The 23,326-nt window shown below is 36.5% G+C and overlaps 1 protein-coding gene and 1 non-coding gene across 2 annotated transcripts in view; one reads left to right on the forward strand and one right to left on the reverse strand.

The window, feature by feature from the left end:
• LOC100957569 (GLIPR1 like 1) overlaps positions 1 to 23,326 on the forward strand; it is a 42,194-nt gene that overhangs the window by 9,656 nt on the left and 9,212 nt on the right. Inside the window, exons 2-3 of the mRNA XM_012811072.1 lie at positions 8,714 to 8,959; positions 15,826 to 15,926. Coding sequence (XP_012666526.1) covers positions 8,714 to 8,959; positions 15,826 to 15,926 — 347 coding nt within the window. The remainder of the gene's footprint in view (positions 1 to 8,713; positions 8,960 to 15,825; positions 15,927 to 23,326) is intronic.
• On the reverse strand, positions 9,554 to 9,661 carry LOC111728318. The gene has a single exon (XR_002775652.1). It is a non-coding gene; the product is annotated as a small nucleolar RNA U13 (small nucleolar RNA).

The following is a 23,326-nucleotide window of genomic DNA, read 5'->3' on the forward strand; positions in this document are numbered from 1 at the left end:
TGAGTAAGGTCTGTTTCAAGAATCTGGGTGCATTTAAATTGGGTGCATAAATATTTAGAATTGAAATGTCTTCTTGTTGTATTTTACCTTGACCAACATGAAGTTACCATCTTTATAAAGATGGTAAAGTTACCATCTTGTCTTTTTTGACTTTAGTTGCTTTAAATCCACATTTATCTGAAAATAAGATTGCAACTCCTCTTTTCTTCTGAATTCTGTTTGCCTGAAAATTGTCTTCCAACCCTTAACTCAGAGTTTTAATTTGCCTTTTGAAGGTAGATGTGTTTTCTGCAGATAGCAAATGGATGGCTTGTATTTTTAATGCAATCAGCCAATCTATGCCTCTTCAGTGGGGAATTCAAGCCATTAAAATTTATTGAGATAATTGATGAGTGTGATAAGTGTTTTATTCATCTTATTTTTGAGAGCCCATTGCTTAGTTTCATCTTTTGCATCATGTGGAAGTTAGGTTCTGTCCTTTAATTTCTGAGTTCTTACTTTGCTGTTGATCCATTGTGATGGTCAGTGTGTAGAATGTGTTGAATTATTTCCTGCCGAGTTTGTCTTGTTGTGGAAAATTTTCTCAATGTTTGTATATCAGTAAATGATTTGATTTGGGGCTGGAAATTGTTCTGTTTAAATAGATTAAAGGTAGATGACCATTGTCTTCTGGCTTGGAAAATTTCATTAGAGAAGTCTGCAGTCACCCTGATGGATTTGCCCCTGTAGGTCAACTGGTGCTAACTCCTGGCAGCTTGAAGAATCTTTTCTTTTGTCTTGACTTTGGATGGGTTCATCACAATGTGTCTTGGAGAAAATCTGTTTGAGTTGAGGTGACCTGGGTTTGGATATCCCTCTGAAAGGAGTGTGTCAGAATCTTTGGTGAGAGTTGGGAAATTTTCATTTATAATATTCTCTTGTATGACTTCCATTCACCTGGGGTATTCTTTTTGCCCTTCTGGAATACCTATAACTCATATGTTTGAACACTTCATAAAGTCCCATAATTCTATCAGTGAACATTCTACTTTCTCGCTCTTCTTTTCTGCCTCTTTAACTATCTGAGTTATCTCAAGAGCTTTGTCCTCTACCTCTGAGATTCATTCTTCTGCATGATCTAATCTGTTGTTGAGACTTTCTATTGCATCTTTAAGTTCCCTAATTGACTGCTTAAGTTCTTTCAGCTCTGCTATATCCTTTCTATGTTCTTCATATCATTCATCTCTTATTTGATTCTGTTTTTGGATTTCCTTTCAGCTATTTTACACTTTATCAGCAGTTTCCTTCATTGTTTCCATCATTTCCTTTAATGTTATCATCATCTGTATTCTCAATTCCCTTTCTGTCATTTCTAACATTTCTTTATAGGTGAAATCTTCTGCATGAGCATGGTTCCTTGGGGGGATTGCTCTGGAGTGGGTTTTTTATGTTGCCAGGAGTTTTCTGATGATTCTTCCTCATGAGTTATTTCTTTTATCTGTTTCATTGCCCTGATTTTCCTTTCACTTCCTCTTGCTCTTTAAGTTACCATGCCTCTGGAGTAGGGTTTTGATGAGTCCTTTTGGTATAGGACCAGAAGGATGAGAAGATTGAAGAGCAAGAAGGGAAAAAAGAAAGATAAAAAAAAGAAAAAAGAGAAAGGAGAGGGGGTGGGTAAAAGGGAATATTGACAAAAAGAAGAGAGGCACAGAAAGAGGGAGACAGGAGCAATATAGGTGTACAGTACAGTACTTCAACTCAAACTTAAACCCCCCAACTTCTGGGGGTACCAGGTTGGGTGGTTCCCTTGAGGTCAGTAGTTCTTTGCTAGCCTGTTCAGACACAGTACTCCACCTCCACCAAGTAGAGAGGAAAGACAATAATGCTATAAATCAAACCAAAACAAGCAAACAGAAAACTTTACAGGATAAAATTGGGGGAGAAACCAAATAATAGGGGTAGAAACACTAGCTAAAATGACGTTCTAATTGTTTAAAAAGGCAACAATGGAATATTATATTTAAAGTAGAAAAATGAAGAAAGAAAAACAAGAAAAGAAAAATCTATAGGGAAAATGTTGAAATAAAATAAAAACAAAGCAGTATATTTATCTTGCTGCATAATATCTGGGCAACAAGTGATCTTCTGGGGTATGAGATGTTAATCACAATGCTAGTATGGCTGTACGAGATGGAGACTGGAGGCCTCTGCTGACTTCTCAAACCCTGCAGAATGGAGAGCCTAAATCTCTCCTCAGCCCACTTAAAAGACACTTTAAAATGATAACCTTGACTAAGCAGAAGCTTTCCCAGGAAAGCACTTGTTGCTGGGATGAGTTGCAGTTATAGATGAAGTTCTGAAGACCTGCCATACAACCTAGTGCCTGTAGTTAACCATACGGTATTATACAATTCAAAACTTGTGATCGTGGTGATGGTATTATAGGAGTTTGCTTATGTCCAAACTCATCCCAGTAAGTGGCTATCTACTTACCCAGTGTGCCAAAACTGGTCTACCTCTATGCTCCTGAGAGCCAAGGCTGTAAGTTGTCTCAGTCCCCGCCATTAGGCTGCTCAGTCACTAGATTACTTGCTCCCACCTGATCCTTGCTTTGGGACCCTGAGGTCGGAGCTTGCCATGGCAGTTCTACAGTGGCTCTGCGTGGCCTACAGCCAAACACTATTAGCTCCGTCTGGCTCAGCGGCTCAGTATGGAGTCCTAGATGATGCTTAAAGTCCTCCACACTCTTGCCCAAGTTCTCCCAAGGTAGTTCAACTGAGTGCCAATTCCAAAAAAACCAAAACAGCTCACAGGTAAAGCCTGTCCAGTTTTCAATCTCACTGCTGCTGTACTTACAGCTGCTGGCGGGATTAGACTGAACGAACACACACAAACACTTTCCAGTTCTCCACTGCTTTTGTCCTCCTCATGGGGTCCAGAAGTCTCTCACTAACTCCCTGTGTTCCCAAAGGGATGTTTCTGGGCAGATCCCAGCAGCCAGAGAGGCCTGGAGTTTTCTCTCCCCAGACTCACCGTGCCCAGTTGCAAGGAAGCTGTTACTCCTGAATAGATAATTTCTTAACCAAGAATAAAATGGTTACAATAAATGGTTTAAAATAAATTATTTTAAATTAAAAGCTTTAATATTCGTTAACTTCTCATTTCTTCCCCATTTTTGGTTGAGTTGATATAGCTTTTATATCCAGAGTGTTATTGTTCCTAATTGCAAATGTTTGTTATGTTGGAGGTGACTGTTGATCACACAAATAAATTTTAAGATTACACATGTTCGCAAGGTTGTGGAGAAATTAGAATTTTTGTAACACTATTGGTAGGCATGTAATTTATTATATCAGCTATGGAAAACAATATGGAGATTTCTCATAAACTAAAAATGGACCTATTTTATATGATAAAAAAAAGATAAAAGATATCTTATCTGGGGATATAACCATAATAATTGGCACCAAGATCTCAAAGAGATCCTCATGTTCATCTGAGCTTTGTTTACAAAAACCAAGATGTGGAAACAATCTAAGTGCCCATTGACAGATGAATGGATAAAGAAAACGTGGTGTATAAATACAATGGAATACTACTCAGCCTTTAAAAAGAAGGAGATTTTACCATTGGTGAACAACATGGATGAATCTAGAGGATATTATGCTAATTGGAACATGCCAATCACAGAAAGGCAAACACTGCATGATTCCACTTACATGAGTTATCTAAAGTACTCAAACTCACAGAAGGAGAGAATATAACAGTGGTTGCCAGTGAGAGGGAAGGAGTTGTTATTTAGTAGGTATAAAGTTGCAGTTATAGATGAAGTTCTGAAGACCTGCCATACAACCTAGCGCCTGTGGTTAACCATACAGTATTATACACTTCAAAACTTGTGATCGTGGTGATGGTATTATAGAAGTTTGCTTATGTCCAAACTCATCACCATGTACATATTAAATGTGGGTAATCCTTTATATATCTACTGAGGGCAACAAAGTGAGGCTCTGTCTCAAAAAAAAAAATGCAAGAAATCAGACATCTGAATAAATGAAAGATATACTGTGTTGATGAATTAGAAGACTTAACTAAGAAAAGGTTATTTCTCCCCAAACTAAACAGAAAGTTTAATGCAATTATTATCAAAATTCCAGAAATATTTTCTGAAGATGCCAAGAAGCTTATTTTAAATTTTATATGAAAATGAAAAGAAATGAAAATAGGTAATGGGGCTCGGTGCCTGTCGCTCAAGTGGCTAAGGCCCCAGCCACATATACCTGAGCTGGCAGGCCCGCCAAACAACGACAGCTGCAACCAAAAAATAGCCCAGTGTTGTGGCAGGCACCTGTAGTCCCAGCTACTTGGGAGGCTGAAGAAGGAGAATCACTTGAGCCCAGGAGTTGGAGGTTGCTGTGAGCTGTGATGCTATAGCACTCTACCCAGGGTGACAGCTTGAGGCTCTGTCTCAAAAAAAAAAAATAGGTAATGGAATTTTGGAAAAGAATAAAATTTGAGAGATCACTATATCTACTGTATAGCTACAGTAATCAAGACAGGGTAAAGTCAAGTGCAGTGGCATTAGTCTTGGCTACTTAGGAGGCTGAGGCAGGAGTATTGCTTGGGCCAGAATAAAGACCCCAAAACTAGACAAACAAAAATTTTACAATGTATTTTTGACAAAGATGCAATAGTAAATCAGGGTAGAAAGGATATTTTATTTAAGAAATGGTGTTGCAATACCATTTGACATCACATGAAAGGAAAAAAAAAAAACTTTGACCTAAGATTTCTACCATACGCAGAAATTAACACCAAATGAATCATAGATTTAAATGCAAAGCATAAGACTATATAACTTTTTTAAGAAAAAGGAGAAAAAATCCTCAGGATGTAGGGCTAGATGAGACTTCTTAATATGGCTGATTTCTTTGACTAGAAATGAGAGAAATAAGTCAATTGCTTTGACTTATCTAAGAGAAAAGTCAGTAAATTGACTTAGAAATGAATCAATTGCTTTGACTTATCTAAGAGAAAAGTCAGTAAATTGGACCTTATCAAAATGAAAAACCTCTTTCCAATATCTTGTTAAGAAGATGAGAAGACAAGCTACAGACTGGGAGAAAATATAGCAAACCTTGTATCTCAGAAAGAACTCCTGTCTAGAATATATAAAGAACTCTCAAAACTCAATAGTGAAAACAAACAGAAACAATTCAATTATACTAAAAAATAAAGACTAAAAGACATTTCACCACATGGATATTCAGATGGAAAATAAGCATATGAAAATATGTTCAACAACATAAGCCATCAGGAAAATGCAAATTAAAACTGCAATGATTGGTGGCACCTGTGGCTCAAAGGAATAGGGTGCTGGCCCCATATACTGGAGGTGGCAGGTTTAAACCCGGCCCCGGGCCAAAAACTGCAAAACAAACAAACAAAAACAAAAAAACTGCAATGATATATCACTACAGGCCAGTTAGAAAAACCAAAATAAAACATAGTGACAATAGTGAGGATGTAAAGAAAATGGATCTGTCATACTTTTGTGGTGGGAATGAAAAACTGTACAGCCACCCCAGAAAATGGTTTAGCAGTTTCTTTAAAAAAACTAAATATGCGCTTACCATATGACTTAGCAACTGTACTCCTGGGCACTTTTTCCTTTTCTTTTTTTTCCTAGAAAAAGAAAAACTTAATACACAAAAAACTATTCACAGATATTCACAGCAGCTTTATTTATAATGGTCCAAATTTGTAAGCCTCCAAATTTCCATCAATAGGTGAAAGTTAAACAAGTGTGGTACATCCATACCATGGAACAACTACTCAGGAATAAAAAGGAATAAACTGGCCAGGCACTGTGGCTCATGCCTGTAATCCTAACACTCTGGGAGGCTGAGGCAGTTGGATTTCTTGAGCTCAGGAGTTCAAGACCAGCCTGAGCAAGAATAAGACCCCATGTCTGCTAAAATTAGAAAAACTAGCTGGGTGTGGCGGGCACCTGTAGTCCCAGTTACTAGGGAAGCTGAGGCAAGACAATCACTTGAGCCCAAGAGCTTGAGGTTGCTGAGATGGCACTCTACCCAGGGCAAACCAGGGAGACTCTGTCGAGAGAAAGAAAGAAAGAAAGAAAGAAAGAAAGAAAGAAAGAAAGAAAGAAAGAAAGAAAGAAAGAAAGAGAGAGAGAGAGAGAGAGAGAGAAAGAAAGGAAGGAAGGAAAGAAGGAAAGAACAGAACAATCAAACTCTGAATACGTGGAGCAGTGTGGATGGATCTCAAGCATTATGCTCAGTAAATAAAACTCAGATCTTAAAATAATTACATCCTGTAGGATTCTATTTATATAACATTCTTGAAATGTCAAAATTACAGAAATGGAGAATACATTAGTGATGCCAGGGATTAGTGATACGGTAGGGTGTGTTTGGGAGTGTGACTTTAAAGGGTTAGCATATGTGATATTGTGATGATGTAACAATTCTATATCTTAATCATGTAGGTGATTATTTCAATTTGTACATGTGACAAAACTGGATAATAACTACATACAAACAAATGAATGCATGCAGAACTGTTGAAATCTTAAAAAGGGGTGTGAATTAGAGCAATGTTAATTTCTTTATTTTGATATTATACTATAGTTACAGAAGACTTTACCATGGAGGAAACTAGATGAAGTCTACGTAATATCTCCATATATTATTTTTGTAACTGCTTGTGAATTTATAATTAATTCAAAATAAAAAGATTAAAAAAATAATCTTGGCAATAACAACTATATTAAGGCCAGGCACAGCGGCTCACACCTGTAATCCCAGTACTCTGGGAGGCTGAGGCAGGTGGATTGGATTGTGTGAGCTCAGGAGTTCAAGAACAGCCTGAACAATTGCTGAGACCCTGTCTCTATAAAATAGCCTGGCGTTGTGGGGGGCATCTGTAGTCCAGCTACTAAGGAGGCTGAGGCAAGAGAATCACTGGAGCTCAAGAGCTTGAGGTTGATGTGAGCTATGATGCCATACCACTCAACCCCAGAGAGACAGAGTGAGACTCTGTCTCAAACAAAACAAAACAAAATCGAGACTGTCAACTTTTGTCATAAATTGTTTCTGGACTCTTCTGGACTCTATTCTGTTCCAATGGGTAATTTGGTTATCCTTGTATTAATATCACAATATTGTAATGTAGCTTTGTAATAAATTTTGATATCTGGTAAAGAAAGTTTCCAGTTTCACTTTTAGAAAATGATCTTAACTATACTTGGTCCTATGTAACTCTATATAAATTTTATAACCAATTTTCACCAAAAATGCTACTTGGATTCTTGTTAGAAATAAGTTTCAAGATCAACATTCTTTGCAATATTGAATCTTCTGGTCCATGAACATTTATAAGTCTTTAAAATTTTCTTTCAATGATGTCTCAGTTTTCAGTATAGGCATCTTGTACATCATTTATTAAATATATTTGCACAGTTTCTATTTTTGAAGTAATTCATGTGTAGAGTACATATGGAAATACAATTGATTTTAGCATATTTTCCTTGTATTTGGTAACTTAGGATAGTTTCACTCATTTCTGACACCTTTGTTTATGTATTCATTTGAATTTTAATGTACCCATTTATGCCATCTGTTAATAATGAATAATTATAATCCTTGTACATTTTATTTATTTATCAAATGTGTTAATAGCTCTTATATTTTATAATACACCTAATCTCTTGTATAATGGCATACAGAAATAATGAGGGCAGACATCTTATTTTAGCCGCAATCTTGAGGGGATTTTCATTGCCTGAATTTTCATTTTCACATAGAGAGTTGTATTTTTTTGTAAATCTATTTGATCAAATTAAATTCTTTCTACTCCTAGTATTTTTCCATTTTATTTTATTTTATTTATTTGAGAGAGAGTCTCGCTTTATCGCCCTAAGTAGAGTACTGTGGTGTCACAGCTCACAGTAACCTCCAACTCTTGGGCTTAAGTGATTCTCTTGCCTCAGCCTCCCAAGTAGCTGGGACTACAGGCGCCCACCACACTGCTCAGCTATTTTTTGTTGCAGTTGTCAATGTTGTTTAGCAGCCCCAGGCCAGGTTCAAATCCACCAGCCTTGGTGTATGTGGCTGGCTCTGTAACCACTATGGTACGGACATCGAGCCTATTTATTTTTGAGACAGTTTCACTATGTCACCTTTGGTAGAGTGCTATAGAGTCACAGCCCACAGCGACCTCAAACTCTTGGGTTCAAGTGATTCTCTTGCCTCAGCCTCTCAAGTAGCTGGAACTACAGGCGCCCACCACAGTGCCCAGCTAGTTTTTAGAGACCAGGTCTCACTCTGGCTCAGGTTGGTCTGTAATCTGTGAGCTCAGGCGATCTACCCGCCTCTGCCTCCCAAGGCTATTTTTCCTTTTTAATTATCATGAGTATTCACTCTTGTGATAAATTTTCATGACTCTCTGATTTACTAGACTTTGAATTCTGACATTAATGACCTTAACTTATTTTAATTACATTAAGATTTATTTGTTGAGCATCTCTAATGTACCAGAGCATATGCTTGTTACTGGAAATACAATGATGAACCGTATTGTTTCTGAAGGAGAACTAAAAATAAATGATGACGAACACAAAAAATACCAAGAACATTTAATTGATTATGATTATTAGAATAATTTTAATACAAACAAAGATGTATAACTAAATTATATTATTTTTTTTTTTCAGAGTTGGGATGCAGGTTTAGCGGAGCTGGCTAGATCATGGGCAAACAAGTGCACATTTAAACATAACACCTGTTTAGATAAAGCATATGAATGCTATGCTGCTTTTGAATATGTTGGAGAAAATATTTGGTCAGGTGGATTAAATTCATTTTCACCAAAATATGCCGTCACTGCTTGGTATGATGAATATAAATTTTATGACTATGATAATCTATCATGTTCTGAAGTTTGTGGCCATTACACACAGGTAAATATTTGACATCTTATTGTTTAATTCTTATTTGTGCACATTTCAATTGCAGGAAAAATGTTTTAGTATTTTCTCCTGAGTTTCTTTAGAGTTGCAAGAAAACTCACTTTCATTTGGATGAGTTTTTACTGGGAATAGAATTTTTCATAGTGAGTTTGTTTTCTCTGTACTTGCAAAACGTTTACTCGGTCCTCACTTTACTCACATTGTTTCCAACAAGAAACCTACTACAACACTCTTATTTATTCCTTTGTGTGTAATGTGTCTTTTTTCGTTTGGCTGCTTTTAAATTTTATCTTTTATCATAGATCTTGACCAATTTCAAAATAATTATGATAGTTTTTTTCATATGTCTTTGCTGTTATTCACTAGGCTTCTTGAAACTGTGAATCCATAATTAAATCAAATTTAGAAAAGTGTTGGCCATTGTTTCTTGAAACACTTCATCTTACTCTCTTATCTTTCATCCCAGAGTCCAGTTAGTTACTCATGCAGAAGGCCACTTAAAGTTGTCTAATAGTTGATAGGTGGTCTTGTCTCTTTTTTCTTGAATTTTTCTCTATTTAATTTCAGATAGTTTATGACTATAGTTTTCATGTTGACGGGTAATGTGCCAACATCATAACAAGATTTGTGGGAGGCACATCTCATGCATGTGCATGAAAACCCAATCATCACGCTTATGAACTACAAAAGGATCTATGACTATATTTTTAAGTTCACTAATATTTTCTTCTGTAATGTTTACTGTTAATCCTATTTAGTTTATTTTCAATCTTAGACCTTTAAAGTTTCATCACAATGGGGTACCCACAGCTCAGTGGTTAGGGCGCCAGCCACACGCACCCAGGCCTGCTAAACAACAACAATGACAACAAATCCCAGCCATGAGCCTGAGGCAAGAGAATTGCTTCAGCCCAAGAGTTTGAGGTTGCTGTGAACTATGATGCCATATCACTCTACAGAGGGTGACAAAGTCAGACTCTGTCTCAATTAAAAAAAAAAGTTTTCATCATGAGAAGTTTGTGCTTTTTTAATATCTTCAATGCATATATCTAGTATGTTTGATCTTTCATCTAGCTTTTCAAGCATATAAGAATACAGTTAAAATAATTTTAATGTTTTTCTGCTAATTTTAGCATCTATGTTAGCTCTGTGTTAGTTTCAATTGATTTTTCTCTTCATTATTATTTTTCTTTTTTATTAAATCATAGCTGTGTACATTAATATGGTCATGGGGTACAGTGTGCTGGTTTTATATACAATTTGAAATATTTTCATCAAACTAGTTAACATAGCCTTTATGGCATTTTCCTAGTTATTATGTTAAGACATTTATATTCTACATTTAGAAAGTTTCACATGTACCCTTGTAAGATGCACCATAGGCATGGTCCCACCAATCACCCTCCCTCCACCCATCCTCCCCCCTCCCCTCCCCTCCCTCTCCTCTTTCCCCATATTCTTGGGCTATAATTGGGTTATAGCTTTCATATGAATTAGATGAATTAGTTTCATATTAGGGCCGAGTACATTGGATACTTTTTCTTCCATTCTTGAGATACTTTGCTAAGAAGAATATGTTCCAGCTCCATCCATGTAAACATGAAGGAGGTAAAGCCTCCATTTTTCTTTAAGGCTGCATAATATTACATGGTGTACATATACCACAATAATTTATTGATCCATTCGTGGGTCAGTGGGCACTTAGGCTTCTTCCATGACTTAGCAATTATGAATTGGGCTGGAATAAACATTCTGGTACAAATATCTTTGTTGTAGTGTGATTTTTGGTCTTCTGGGTATATACCTAGAGAGGAATTGTAGGATCAAATGGCAGGTCTATTTTTAGTTCTCTAAGTGTTCTCCAAACATCTTTCCAAAAGGAGCGTATTAGTTTACATCCCCCCTAGCAATGTAGAAGTGTTCCCTTTTCTCCACATCCATGCCAGCATCTCTGGTTTTGGGATTTTGTGATACGGGTTAATCTTACTGGAGTTAGGTGATATCTCAAAGTAGTTTTGATGGGGCTAATTTTACTGGAGTTAGATGATATCTCAAAGTAGTTTTGATTTGCATTTCTCTGATGATTAAGAATGGTGAACATTTTGTTCATATGTCTGTAGGCCATGTGCCTGTCTTCTTCAGAGAAGTTTCTCTTCAAGTCCCTTGCCCACGCTGAGATGGGATCACTTGTTCTTTTCTTGCTAATATGTTTGAGTTCTCTGTGGATTCTGGTTATTAAACCTTTGTCAGAGACATAACCAGCAAATATCTTCTCCCATTCTGAGGGCTGTCTGCTTGTTTTACTTACTGTGTTCTTGGCTTCGTGCAGAAGCTTTTTAGTTTGATCAGGTCCCAGTAGTGTATTTTTGATGTTGCTTCAATTGCCCGGAGTGTCCTCCTCATAAAATATTCACCCAGGCTGATTTCTTCAAGTGTTTTCCCTACACTTTCGTCTGTATTTTTGTAGTTTCATGTCTTAAGTTTAAATCTTTAATCCAATGAGAGTCTATCTTAGTTAATGGTGAAAGGTGTGGGTCTAGTTTCAGTCTTCTACAGGTCACCAGCCAGTTTGCCCAGCACCATTTGTTAAATAGGGAATCTTTTCCCCACTCAATGTTTTTAATTGGGTTGTCAAAGATCAGATAATGGTAAGTAGCTGGGTTCATCTCTTGGTTTTGTGTTCTGTTCCATACATCTACCTACCTCTCTGTTTTTGTGCTAATACCATGCTGTTTTGATCACTATCGATTTATAGTATAGTCTGAGGTCTGGTACTGTGATTTGTCCTGCTTTGTTTTTATTTCTGAGTAATGTCTTGGCTATTTGAATTTTTTTCTGATTCCATATAAAATGAAGTTTTTTTTTTGAGATCTTCAAAGTATGACAGTGGAGCTTTAATAGGGATTGCATTAAAATTATATATTGCTTTGGGTAGTATGGACATTTTAACAATGTTGATTCTTCCCAGCCATGAGCATGGTATGTTTTTCCATTTGTTAACATTTTCAGCTATTTCTTTTCTTAGAGTTTCATAGTTCTCTTTATAGAGATCTTTCATGTCCTTTGTTAGGTAAACTATCAAATATTTCATCTTCTTTGGCACTACTGTGAATGGAATAGAGTCCTTGACTGTTTTTTCAGCTTGACTATTGTGGGTATATATAAAGGCTACTGATTTATGAGTGTTGATTTTGTAATCTGAGACGCTGCTGTACTCCTTGATCACATCTAAGAGTTTTGTAGTAGAATCTCTGGTGTCTTCCAGATAAACAATTATATCATCTGCGAAGAGTGAAAGTTTGATACCATGTGTTTCTGAACGCTACCTGTCTGTGTGGTGTCTGTCTACTGCTAGGATTCTTGAGTGGGAATCATTACATGTGACCTTTTACATCTAGGGTCTCTCCCTACTTTGCAGAAGTTTACAGCCAAACACATTAGAAGGGAAGCAGAGGACACTGACCTGGGATTCTAAAATGGGATATAGGCAGTAAATGTTGGGGTCTTGACAGCAGCCAAAGTGGACTATTCTGTGGCCAGGGAAGACATCTGCAGTGCCCTTAACATTGGGGTACAGGCTGAGTTGGTATGAGGGTGCCTGGGAATCTGCATCAACACTGGCTATCAGATAGTTGTTGCTGGGGGTTCTGGTTTGTGTGACCCTATCTTCTTGGGAGGGCCTGGTCTTGACTCCACCCTTGGGCTCTGGCTGCTGTGGAGCTTGAGGTTATTGCTGAAGGTCCTTACATTTTGCTTTCTTGAGTTTTGCTCTGTGGTTCTTGAACCAAACCTGCAGTACTGTTGGATGTATGTCTATTTTTGAGGCCATCTCTTTCTGAAGGCTGGGGTTTGGGTTTATTCTATCATACAAGACTTTCAAAGCTTCCAATTGCTTCTCAGTGAAAATGGTTCATCTCCTGTGTCAATGCATCTGGTGGTTGCCTTTCAGAAGCTCCTCCATGCCTGACATCTTCTGATCCAGATGTGCTCCTCTGATCAGATCTATGGATGAGCTTTCTCTTCATTATTAATCATATGTTCTTCTTATCACATTGGGTAAGTTTTGTTATATTCCCAACATTATAAATGTTGTCTTGTTGGGTGCTGGATTTATTTGTATACGTACAAATGTTCTTTATTTGTCTTCTGGGAGCATAGTTAAAATACTTGAAATTGCTTTGATTCTTCTGGTTCCTACTTTTAAAATATGTTAGGTACAATGAAAGCAGTGTTTAGTCTAACTGATTATCACTCACTACTGAGGCAAGTTTTTTCTGCATTCTCTACTCAATGCCCTGAGAAATAGGAAGTTTTTCCAGTTTGGATAGTTGGAGTGGTTCCTATTCCTGGCTTTGGCTAAGTCTTCATTGGTGTTTCTTTTCCAGGCAGAGTATTTCCTTCATGTGGATGTTCTGATTAGTACTTTTTTGAATAGGTGATGAGAATCCTCTATAGATCTCCACACCACTGAGCTGTGGGTGCCCAATTGTGATGAAACCCTCTACAGATCACCACGGCTGTGCCATTGTAGAATTCTCACCTTTTCAGTACTTTGCTCCCTAAATCCTGCTTTCTTGGTCTCCTCAGACTCTCATTTCAGATCCTTTAGTTTCTTCAAGCTTTTGGTTTTCACTCCCTGAGTCAAAATCTGGAAACTCTCTCAGACCAATGCACTGCAACAATTAGAAAACTTGTATCTCCCTTCCCCTATCCCCAATTCTCAGGGGCCTGATCTTTTGATGTCTAATGGCCTGTAACTTGAAAACCATTACACTTAGAATTTTCCCAATTTGTTTCAGATAGAAATGTCAATGTGTCCCTGCTATTCCCTTTTGGTAGAAAGTGGAATTCACTTTTTAGTCAACATTTAATTGTAGACATGGTACAGAGCTTCTAGGAAGGTCTGTTTAAGCAATGAAAGAGCTCACTTTCTCCTCCAAACTTACCCATTTGTACAAGCTGAATTACTATACAGTGTCTTAAAGCAAGTCATTTTTATCAGAAGTTCAGTGAACAAAGAATAGAAGCTTTCCTATTCTTCTTCTGTTCAATCTTTGTTCTACATTAGGATGCTTTAAGTCTCGATACCCTCCTGGGCATCAAGATAGATATTGTGAGTAAAAAATAGGCTTTGGCTGTTTCTGGAAATAGTAATAGAGAATGAATCAAGTGTCAGATGTCCTGACAACAAGCAGAATACAATATCTGCAATATCTACAATACAATGGCATGAAGGCTGAGTTTTATACCCTTTGTCTTCTTAAAGGAGAAGAATGTGAGGAAAAAGGAACCTGTTCCCAAGTGTCCCTTCTTCCTTAACATTGCTGCATCAGGTTACTCTTCACTGGCTAACTTACACATAAGCTTAAGTAATTAGGAATGGGTGCATTCTTCTTATTCTTCAACAAATATATCTTGCTTGATGTTTTAGACAAAATAAGGTAAAAATTTCTTGCATTTACCACACACTGATATTTGTTTTAGATTTATAGTCAATATTTGTATTAATGTTACACCTAGTTACTTTAATAAAAACAGTACATTTTAGAACTATATACAGTCAATATTTATTTTTACCATTCTCAAAGGCCAAAAAAGATCTCAATTTTGTTACATTAAGCAAATAGAATGTCATAGTGGGGTTACACATCATTTTGAACATATATAAACTTGACAGTTGTATAGTTCATTGATTTAATATTCAAAAGGAAAGGATCTTTTAAAGGTCCAGTTTAATCTCATTTTATTAAATGGTAAACAGCTCAAAATTGATCTGTCACTCTGCAAGCCACGTATGATTAGAAGCAAAGCTCATCTCTTAATTCTTAGTTCACTGTGCTTTTTACTGTGCTTTGTTGCATCTTAAGCAATCAAAGAGCTATTAAAATTTACTTTTGTAAAACTATTGACTCTGGCTATATCAACACCCTGGTAAAAAGTGACTAATACATTATTTTATGAAATAGGTTAATGTGTTTTGCTAACAGAGCTATAAAATAAATGAGTTTAGAAAATTTAGTTCTGTGTCAAGATCTATTCTGTGTTAAATTCCCTTGAATTATTTTTCAGGTGGAATAAGCCAGCATTTTCCTCTTTATTCATTTGAACAATGAAGAAAGATTTTATTCTTTCATTGTCACAAAGGACTAGGACTGTCCTTTACCTCTTTATCTCCCTTTCATGGCTAGTTTTCATAGATGTCTTCTTCCTTTTGAATAATCTTTGCAAATAAACAAAAATAAGGACTGACCATCTTCATGGCAGACAGTTTTTTAAATTAATCAATATATTTTTAATCCTTATTTGTCTCTTATGACTTGAAAAAAGTAAGAATATTATTAAAACCACAAGATTAAAAATACAATTTTAAATTATGTAAAGTTTTTCTGAGAAAAATGAAACTGAGTTATTGTTTTCATTATAGTTGGATTATAATGTTGTTTTCATGAAATGCTTTAGGAGAAAATTTAAATATATCAGGGATTTCCAGAAAGTATCCAGACAGTGCTAACACAGTGAGAACAGATAATGGCTGGGTACTTTCTAGATAGCCATCATATTTCATAAATCATCTAAAAGAAATTATGATTTGCCTATGTTTTCCATTATCCTTTTGATTTATGAGAATCAGTGATTTTTCCTCACTGATGAGTGAGGAAAAACTAATTAAGTAGCCCTCATAAAGGTAGCCTTCACAAAATAATCATTTTAAATTAAATAATAATGATTAGAAAAAATCACCAACAAATAATTCTGTACAATATTTTTTTTGATAGCATAACAAATATTATACCTATTCCCACATCCATTGTTTACATAGAATGGTTCTGTGTATTTTAAAATTGATTTTTTTATAGGTAGTTTGGGCCAAATCAGATAAAGTTGGTTGTGCAGCTGCATCTTGTCCTAACCTTGGACATCCTACAAGTACAATGTTTGTATGCAACTATGGACCTGCGTAAGTTATTTTAAAATATTTTAAATTGAATTTAATGTTAAAAGTTGTTTCAAAATAGAATCTTAAACTAGAGACAAGTATTTTTTTTTTTTTTGGTAAGTAAAATCTCCTTCTACAATGCTAATATAATGCAATAATTAAAAATGGAAGATAGTAATAGAATATTACCTTATATAAAGAAGTCCTATAACTGTTGAAGATATTTAAACTTGAGAGTGAAAAAGATAGGGGTTGTTAAGTAAAAAAAGAGATAACATAAAATGCATTGCCACAATAATATCTAAATACTGGAACACAAAAAAGTTGAAAGATGCTTCTGTAATATTATTTAATAAGGGGAATGAGAATGTGATTGAGAGTGATGATGAAAGAACATTATTTCAAGAAAAGAATAATAAAACTTTTATTTGCCTTTATGATAATTGCAAATATGACATAGTCTAATGGAAGACACCAAAAATGGAATTCAAGATCCTCTAATCCCTGAGGATCTGTATAAGAAAGAAAATAAAAACAATAACCCAACTCTTTAACAAAAATTTGAAAATAAGATTGTACTAAAGATTAAAAGAAAGATACTAAATATACAGAACTGGCAAAAAGGAGTTGAGATATGCCAAAAATTATTCTGCAGAGATAGAAATGCCTTGATCTCTCTCTGTATTTTCTTCCATTGCCTCTCAGAAGCAAAAAAAGATGACAAATGAATATCCTTAAAGTTTGAGGCAGAGTACAAATTTTATAAATTCCAGAGGAAATCAGAATTATGGACATATGGGTATTGCCATCTTTTCTCTTAAGGAGACTAATCACTGAATTTGAAAGGAAAAGAGAAAAATAATTAACAGGGGCTTAAGGATCAAAATCTGATGCAAAAGCAATAAAACCCCTTGTTGCTTTGAATACATCAGGTATGAGAATCCAAACAAATTATGTACATTTACCGAGAACCAAATAGAACTTCACAATATCATTTCTAACAGTGTTGCCTAATGGAGAGAAAGAGCACCCAAACACTGTGTTTAAAAGAGAAAGGGCTTTATTTGAGCCAGTGGAGCGATATCACAAAAGAATTCAAAATAGCTGGACTCCCTAACTGGCTCAGTTTTCTCCTTTTTATCCCTGATCAAAAAGTTCCAGCCCATGGGTACCTTTCTCAATGGTCAGTATGAATCAAACTGGAAAAAATGGCTCTGGATTTTACAGAACTGCAGGCTTTTACAGAAGTGGAAGCAAGCATTAGTTTACAGGTACCAGGAAGTTAAGTTTCTACAAATTCCTAAAACCTGAGTCACCATGGGGAGGACCTTGCAGGTGTATCCAACCTTGCAGGTATATCCATGGCGCTCCTTCAGAAGACCTCTGTTCTTTTAGACCTTACATTTTCTGGGTATCCTCTCTCAATAGCATCAAAAATTTAAATTATCTAGGGATGAATCTGAAAGATTTACATAACAGATTTATTATGGATCTTTTGAAAGTATAAGAGGATACTGTTACATCACTCCTGGCCAAGTAATGGGGACTAATAAATATACCTTCCAACCTGAAATAACAGCAAAAAGAAAACAGACAAAATATATAAAGCAACAGACTTCAAGACACTAGCTATCATACAAGAAAGGGCTGTTTCTGTTTCTGAGAAATAGAAAACAAAAAATTTAGCTCTATAACTGTCTCAGCTTACTACCTGGAGAGACTTCAGGCCATGACATCTCTAAGGCAGAGGTTGATAAATGCTCTGAGTTGAAGAAATGGAACTAAGAGTGCCATAAAAACTCTTCAAGATATACCATCCCTAAAAATGAGTGTATGTCAATTGTAACCTTAGGGCTATTGCTTAAATAAACTCTGAAATGTCAATTACAGGTTTATCTGCACAGATGCAAACCTAGGAAGAAATAATATCACTCTTCTACCCACCCAGGGAAGATCACAACATTGACTATTTCTTTTACCCCACTTTTATAATATTAATCTTATCTATGTTGATTTACTGAGCACCAAATAAAACTTTACCAGGATACTATCAGTTATTTATCTGCTTACCTCCCTCATCCCTGCCTTTTTCTTGTGCACTCTCTTTTCCCTTTAAATGTGAAGTTCTCAACCTCCTCTGTGAAAAGTCTGTAACCTTGTTGGCTCTATGAATAAATCTCTCCCTTCACTAAGTACTTGACCTTTTGGGTTATTTCCTAGAAAGAGTGGATTTCTGCAAGACAAAGGAATTGAGATTCTGAGGGCGCTGGGCAGACTTCACAGCTGTGTCACCTTATCCCTCAACCTGCCCCAAGGCACATGGTCCATTCTTAAAATGTTAGAGAGCTGGATTTGAGCCAGATTTGTCCATTTTCCCAACTGATGTCTTTTGTATTAAAAATTCCTTTTGATAACAAATCCTCAACATGTATTTTGTGGGCTATGCTTTTTATAGAATTGTCTTTAAAAATCTTGACTTAAGAAACCTCAATTAAGTGTGACTCTCATTTTCACTCACTTTAACAATTAGAAATTGAATTAAATAACAATATCATTTGTAACGACCTCAGAAATGTAAATTATCTAAGGATAAATCTGTCAGAAGAGAAGAAAGACCTGTGCACTGCAAACTGACATGATTGACAGACACAAATAGCTTTAGAGATATACATTGTTCATGAGTTAGAAGACTCAGTATTGTTAAGATATCATTTTTGCTGAATTGATCTGTGGATTCAATACAGTCCCAATAAATATCCCAGGAGATCTTTTATTGTAGAAATTGATCAGCTGATCAGAAAATTTATATAGAAATGCAAAGATTTACACTTGTCAAAAGTATGAATTTCAAGGGCTAATTGTTAGGGTGGAAAGCTCAGTAGGTGCCCTGTGAGGGTTGAAAAAAGAATTTCTGTATACCAAGATTAGGATATAAAGTGTAAGTTTATTTTATCTTTTAGAAGGAAAGAGGGAGTGAGAGAAAAAAGAGTGTAGGGAATAAGAGAGAAAAAAAGAGAGCAGGGAGATAGCTTGGCATACCCAAGAGAAGAAAGAAAGAATGACCACAGTTAAAGTTACGTTTAGCTGAATTTAAGGAGGCCAAAGAAAAAGATAACTGCAGCCAAATTCACAATGTATTGTGTATGTGAGTGTTGTATCTATTATCTATTTTTCCTCCAGCAAAATTGGAGAAATAATTTTTATAGGTGCTTCTAATCCTGAGGCCTGATGTTGATACCCCATTGTTCCTATGGGCACTCAGAAACCCTTGGTCTGTGCTAAGACTTTCACTAAGAGAAAAGTGATGAAATGTCAAAAGAAAGAATTTAGTAAGGGTGGAGCAAGGTGATAGACCAGAAGGATTGTTCAGGTGAGCTCTCCTAGAGTGACTGGGGAAAAAGAGATAACCCAGCCATACCTCACACAAAGATCATACCCAGAGTCAACTCAGGGAGCACAGAGAGAAAGTGGTGAGCTAGTGTGGTGAGCTAGTGGTGATACAGTGTATGATCCAGAGTGCTGGAAATCTGATGAATTAGGCAAGAGGCCCCAAACAAGAGAAATTCTTTCTGGAGTTTTCAGTTGTTGGGGGAAGCTGTGTATTAAGTGAAAAACTTGGAAGAGTAGGAAGACTTGAGCAGTATACAGAAACCAGATTTGAATGCTGGTTGGCAGCTATACTGAGGTCTCATTGGCCAGGGAACTGCCATTGTGGGAAGCTTGTGAGAAAGTCTTAGTATGGACCTAAAGCATGGTCGTCTTAATTCTGCCTGCTGGGATTAGAACTCCACTCTTGGGACAGGCTGAGGGATGCCTGCACCCCACTGGAACTGGAGTCAGGGGGCAGTAAGATTCTTACTGGAGTCAGTAAGATTCTTGTGAACTTTAAGATCCCAACATGGCGGGTCTGAATGCTGAGGAAACAATCAGGCAATCACTGAAGGCAGGTAAATTTGGAATAAGGACCATAGAGGTTGCAGACTGTGCTCTCTGTCTCCAAAAATAAACAACAGACAAACATACAAACAAACAAAAAAACACCGTGCCACCTGGTGTCTTAGCAACACATTGCAACATACTGTCATCAAGAGCAAGGACTTCTGTTTAAAACAAAGGAGGCAGTGAGAAGTAAAAAGGAGAACAAAGAGGTAAACAAGAAGAAACAATACATGAGGAGGAACCAACAAAAATATTGGGGCAACATGAAAAACCAAAACAGAGGAACTCCTCCAAGGGACCATGAGGCAGCTACTGCAGAAGACTCCACCTATAAAGAATTAATGGACTTGACAGGGAATTTAAAATATGGATGATAAAGACAATAAAAGGAATGGATGAGAAAATGGAAAGACAGAACCAAAAATCGGATGAGAGATATGTAGAATATAGAAAAGAGCAGAGCTTAAGGAAAGGCAGGAAATGATCAGGAAATATAAAGAGGCAGTAGAGAGTATCAAAAATAGGTTAGACCATGGAGAAGAAAGAACCTCAGAGCTAGGGGATAAAGTTTTCATGTTAACCCAGGTAGTTAAAGAGGCAGAAAAGGAGAGAGAGAGAAAGCAGAACAGGTGCTTAGAGAACTACGAGACTCCATGAAGTGTTCAAATATATAAATAATAGGGATTCCTGAAGGGGAAGAAGATTTCCCCAAAGGAATGGAAGCCCTAATGGAAACCATCATAAAGGAAAACTTCCCAAGTTTTACTAAAGACCCTGATGCACCCCTTTCAGATGAATATCAAATCCCAGGTCATCTCAAATCAAACAGAGCCTCTCCAAGACAAATTAATGAACCTGTCCAAAGTCAAGATGAAAGAAAAAATTCTGCAAGCAACCAGGAGTAAGTGCTAACTCACCTTCAGAGGCAGAGGCATTGGGAAGACAGCAGACTTTTCAACTGAAACCTTCCAAGCCAGAAGAGCATGGTCATCCACCTTTAACATTCTTCAACAAAACAATTTTCAGTCCAGAATTCTGTATCCTGCTAAACTAAGCTTCAAAATTGATGGAGAAATCTAGTCTTTTGTGTATATAGAGCATTGAGGAAATTCACCACAACAAGACCAGCTCTGTAGGAAATATTTAGACCACCAGCAAAGCAAACACCCAGAAGGTAAAGGTCAAAACAGCTTCCACAATGGCATGAAGGATAAAACTATACAACGGACTTTTACAAACTAAGATGAATAGAACTGTACTACACTTCTTAATTCTCTCAATAAATGTCAATGGATTCAATTCCCCACTGAAGAGGCACACACTGGTTGATGGAATAAAAAAGCATAAGCCATCCATATGCTGTATCCACGAGACACACTTAGCCTTGAAGGACAAATCAAGACTAGGGTTAAGGGATGGAAAACAGTATTTTAAGTAAATGGAAATCAGAAGAAAAGAGGGGTTGCAATGTTATTTTCAGATATAAGTAGATTTAAAGCAACTAAAGTTAAGAAAGACAAGGATGGCTCGGCACCTGTGGCTCAAGTGGCTAAGGCACCAGCCACATACACCTGAGCTGGCGAGTTTGAATCCAGCCCAGGCCCACCAAAACAACAACGATGGATGCAACCAAAAAATAGCCAGGTGTTGTGGCAGGCACCTGTAGTCCCTGCTATTTGGGAGGTGAAGGCAGGAAATCACTTGAGCCCAGAAGTTGGAGGTTGCTATGACTTGTAATGCCAAAGTACTCTACCCAGGGTGACAGCCTAAGGCTCTGTCTTAAAAAAAGAAAAAAGAAAAGAAAAGAAAGACAAGGATGGACACTTTATATTGGTCAAAGGAAAAATTCAACAAGAAGACATTTCAATTTTAAAAATTTATGCACCCAACTTAAATGCTTCCAGATTTATGAAATAGACCTTGATGGGTCTGAACAATGATATCCCATAACACCATAATATCTAGGGACTTTAACACCCCTCTCACACAACTGGACAGATCCTGTAAATGGAAACTAAACAAAGATGCAAAGGACTTAAATGTGACCCTAGAACAAATGAGATTAATATACATATACAGAACACACCATCCCAAAGCTAAGATATATACATTTTCCTCATCAGCTCATGGTATGTACTCCAAAATCAACCACATCCTAGGATAGAAATCAAACCTTAGCAAAATCAGAATAATAGAAACTATACCTTGTATCTTTTCAGATCACAAGGCAATAAAGGTGGAACTCCAACAAAAAATGTTCAGCCGCACAAAAAGACTTGGGAATTAAACAACCTTATGCTGAATGATAGTTAAGTTCAAGAAGAGATGAAAGGGGAAATAGTTAAATTCCTTAAACATAACAACAATGAAGACAGAAGTTACCAAAATCAGTGAGATACAGCAAAAGCAGTCTTTTATTTTTTATTTTTATTTTTATTTTTTTGAGACAGAGTCTTAAGCTGTTGCCCTAGATAAAGTGCTGTGGTGTCACAGCTCATAGCAACCTCAAACTATTGGACTTAAGCAATTCTCTTGCCTCAGCCTCCCAAGTAGGTGTAACTACAGGTGCCCACCACAATGCCCAGCTATTTTTTTTTATTGCAGTTGTCATTGTTGTTTTAGCTGGCCCAGGCTGGATTCTAACCGTCCACCCTCAGTGTATGTGGCTGGTGCCCTGGTAACTGAGCTATGGGTGCTGCCCAGCAAAAACAGTCTTAAGAGGGAAATTTATCATATTAGATGCCTACATTCAAAAAACAGAGCATGCATCAACAAACTTATGAACCATTTTGTGAAATTCCAAAAAGAACAATCTAATCTTAAACCCAGCAGAAGAAAAGAAATAACTAAAATTAAATCAGAGATTAATGAAATTATAAACAAAAGGATCATTCAGAAAATTAACAAAACAAAAAGTTGGTTTTTCCAAAAAAAAAAAAATAAAATCAATAAACCTTTAGCCAGATTGTAAAATCTCTAATAACCTCAATCCAAAATAATAAAGGAGAAATAACAACAGATGCCACAGAGATACAAGAGATCATCTCTGAGAACAGCAAGAAACTCCATGCCCAGAAATTTTTGACATTGTGGAGGAAATGGATCAATACTTGGAATCATAACCTCTCCCTAGACTTAACCAAGAAGAAATAGATCTCTTGAGCAGACTGATTTCAAGAAGTGAGATGGAAGAAATAATAATAAAATCTCCCAACAGAAAACTGCCCTGGTCCAGATGGCTTCACAGCAGAATTCTATCAAGCCTTCAAAGAAGAGCCTATTCCCATACTGCAGAAATTATTCCAAAAAATTGAGAAGGAAGAATCTTTCCCAACATATTCCATGAAGCAGAAATCACCCTGATACCAAAACTCAACTACAAAGGAGAATTTAAGACCAATTTCACTAACAAATATAGATGCAAAATTCTCGATAACATCCTAGCCAATAGATTACATCTACACTTAAAAAAAAAATCATTC

Source organism: Otolemur garnettii, unplaced genomic scaffold (assembly GCF_000181295.1).
Source record: "Otolemur garnettii isolate 467f Iridium unplaced genomic scaffold, OtoGar3 scaffold00149, whole genome shotgun sequence".
Classification (NCBI taxonomy): Eukaryota; Metazoa; Chordata; class Mammalia; order Primates; family Galagidae; genus Otolemur; species Otolemur garnettii.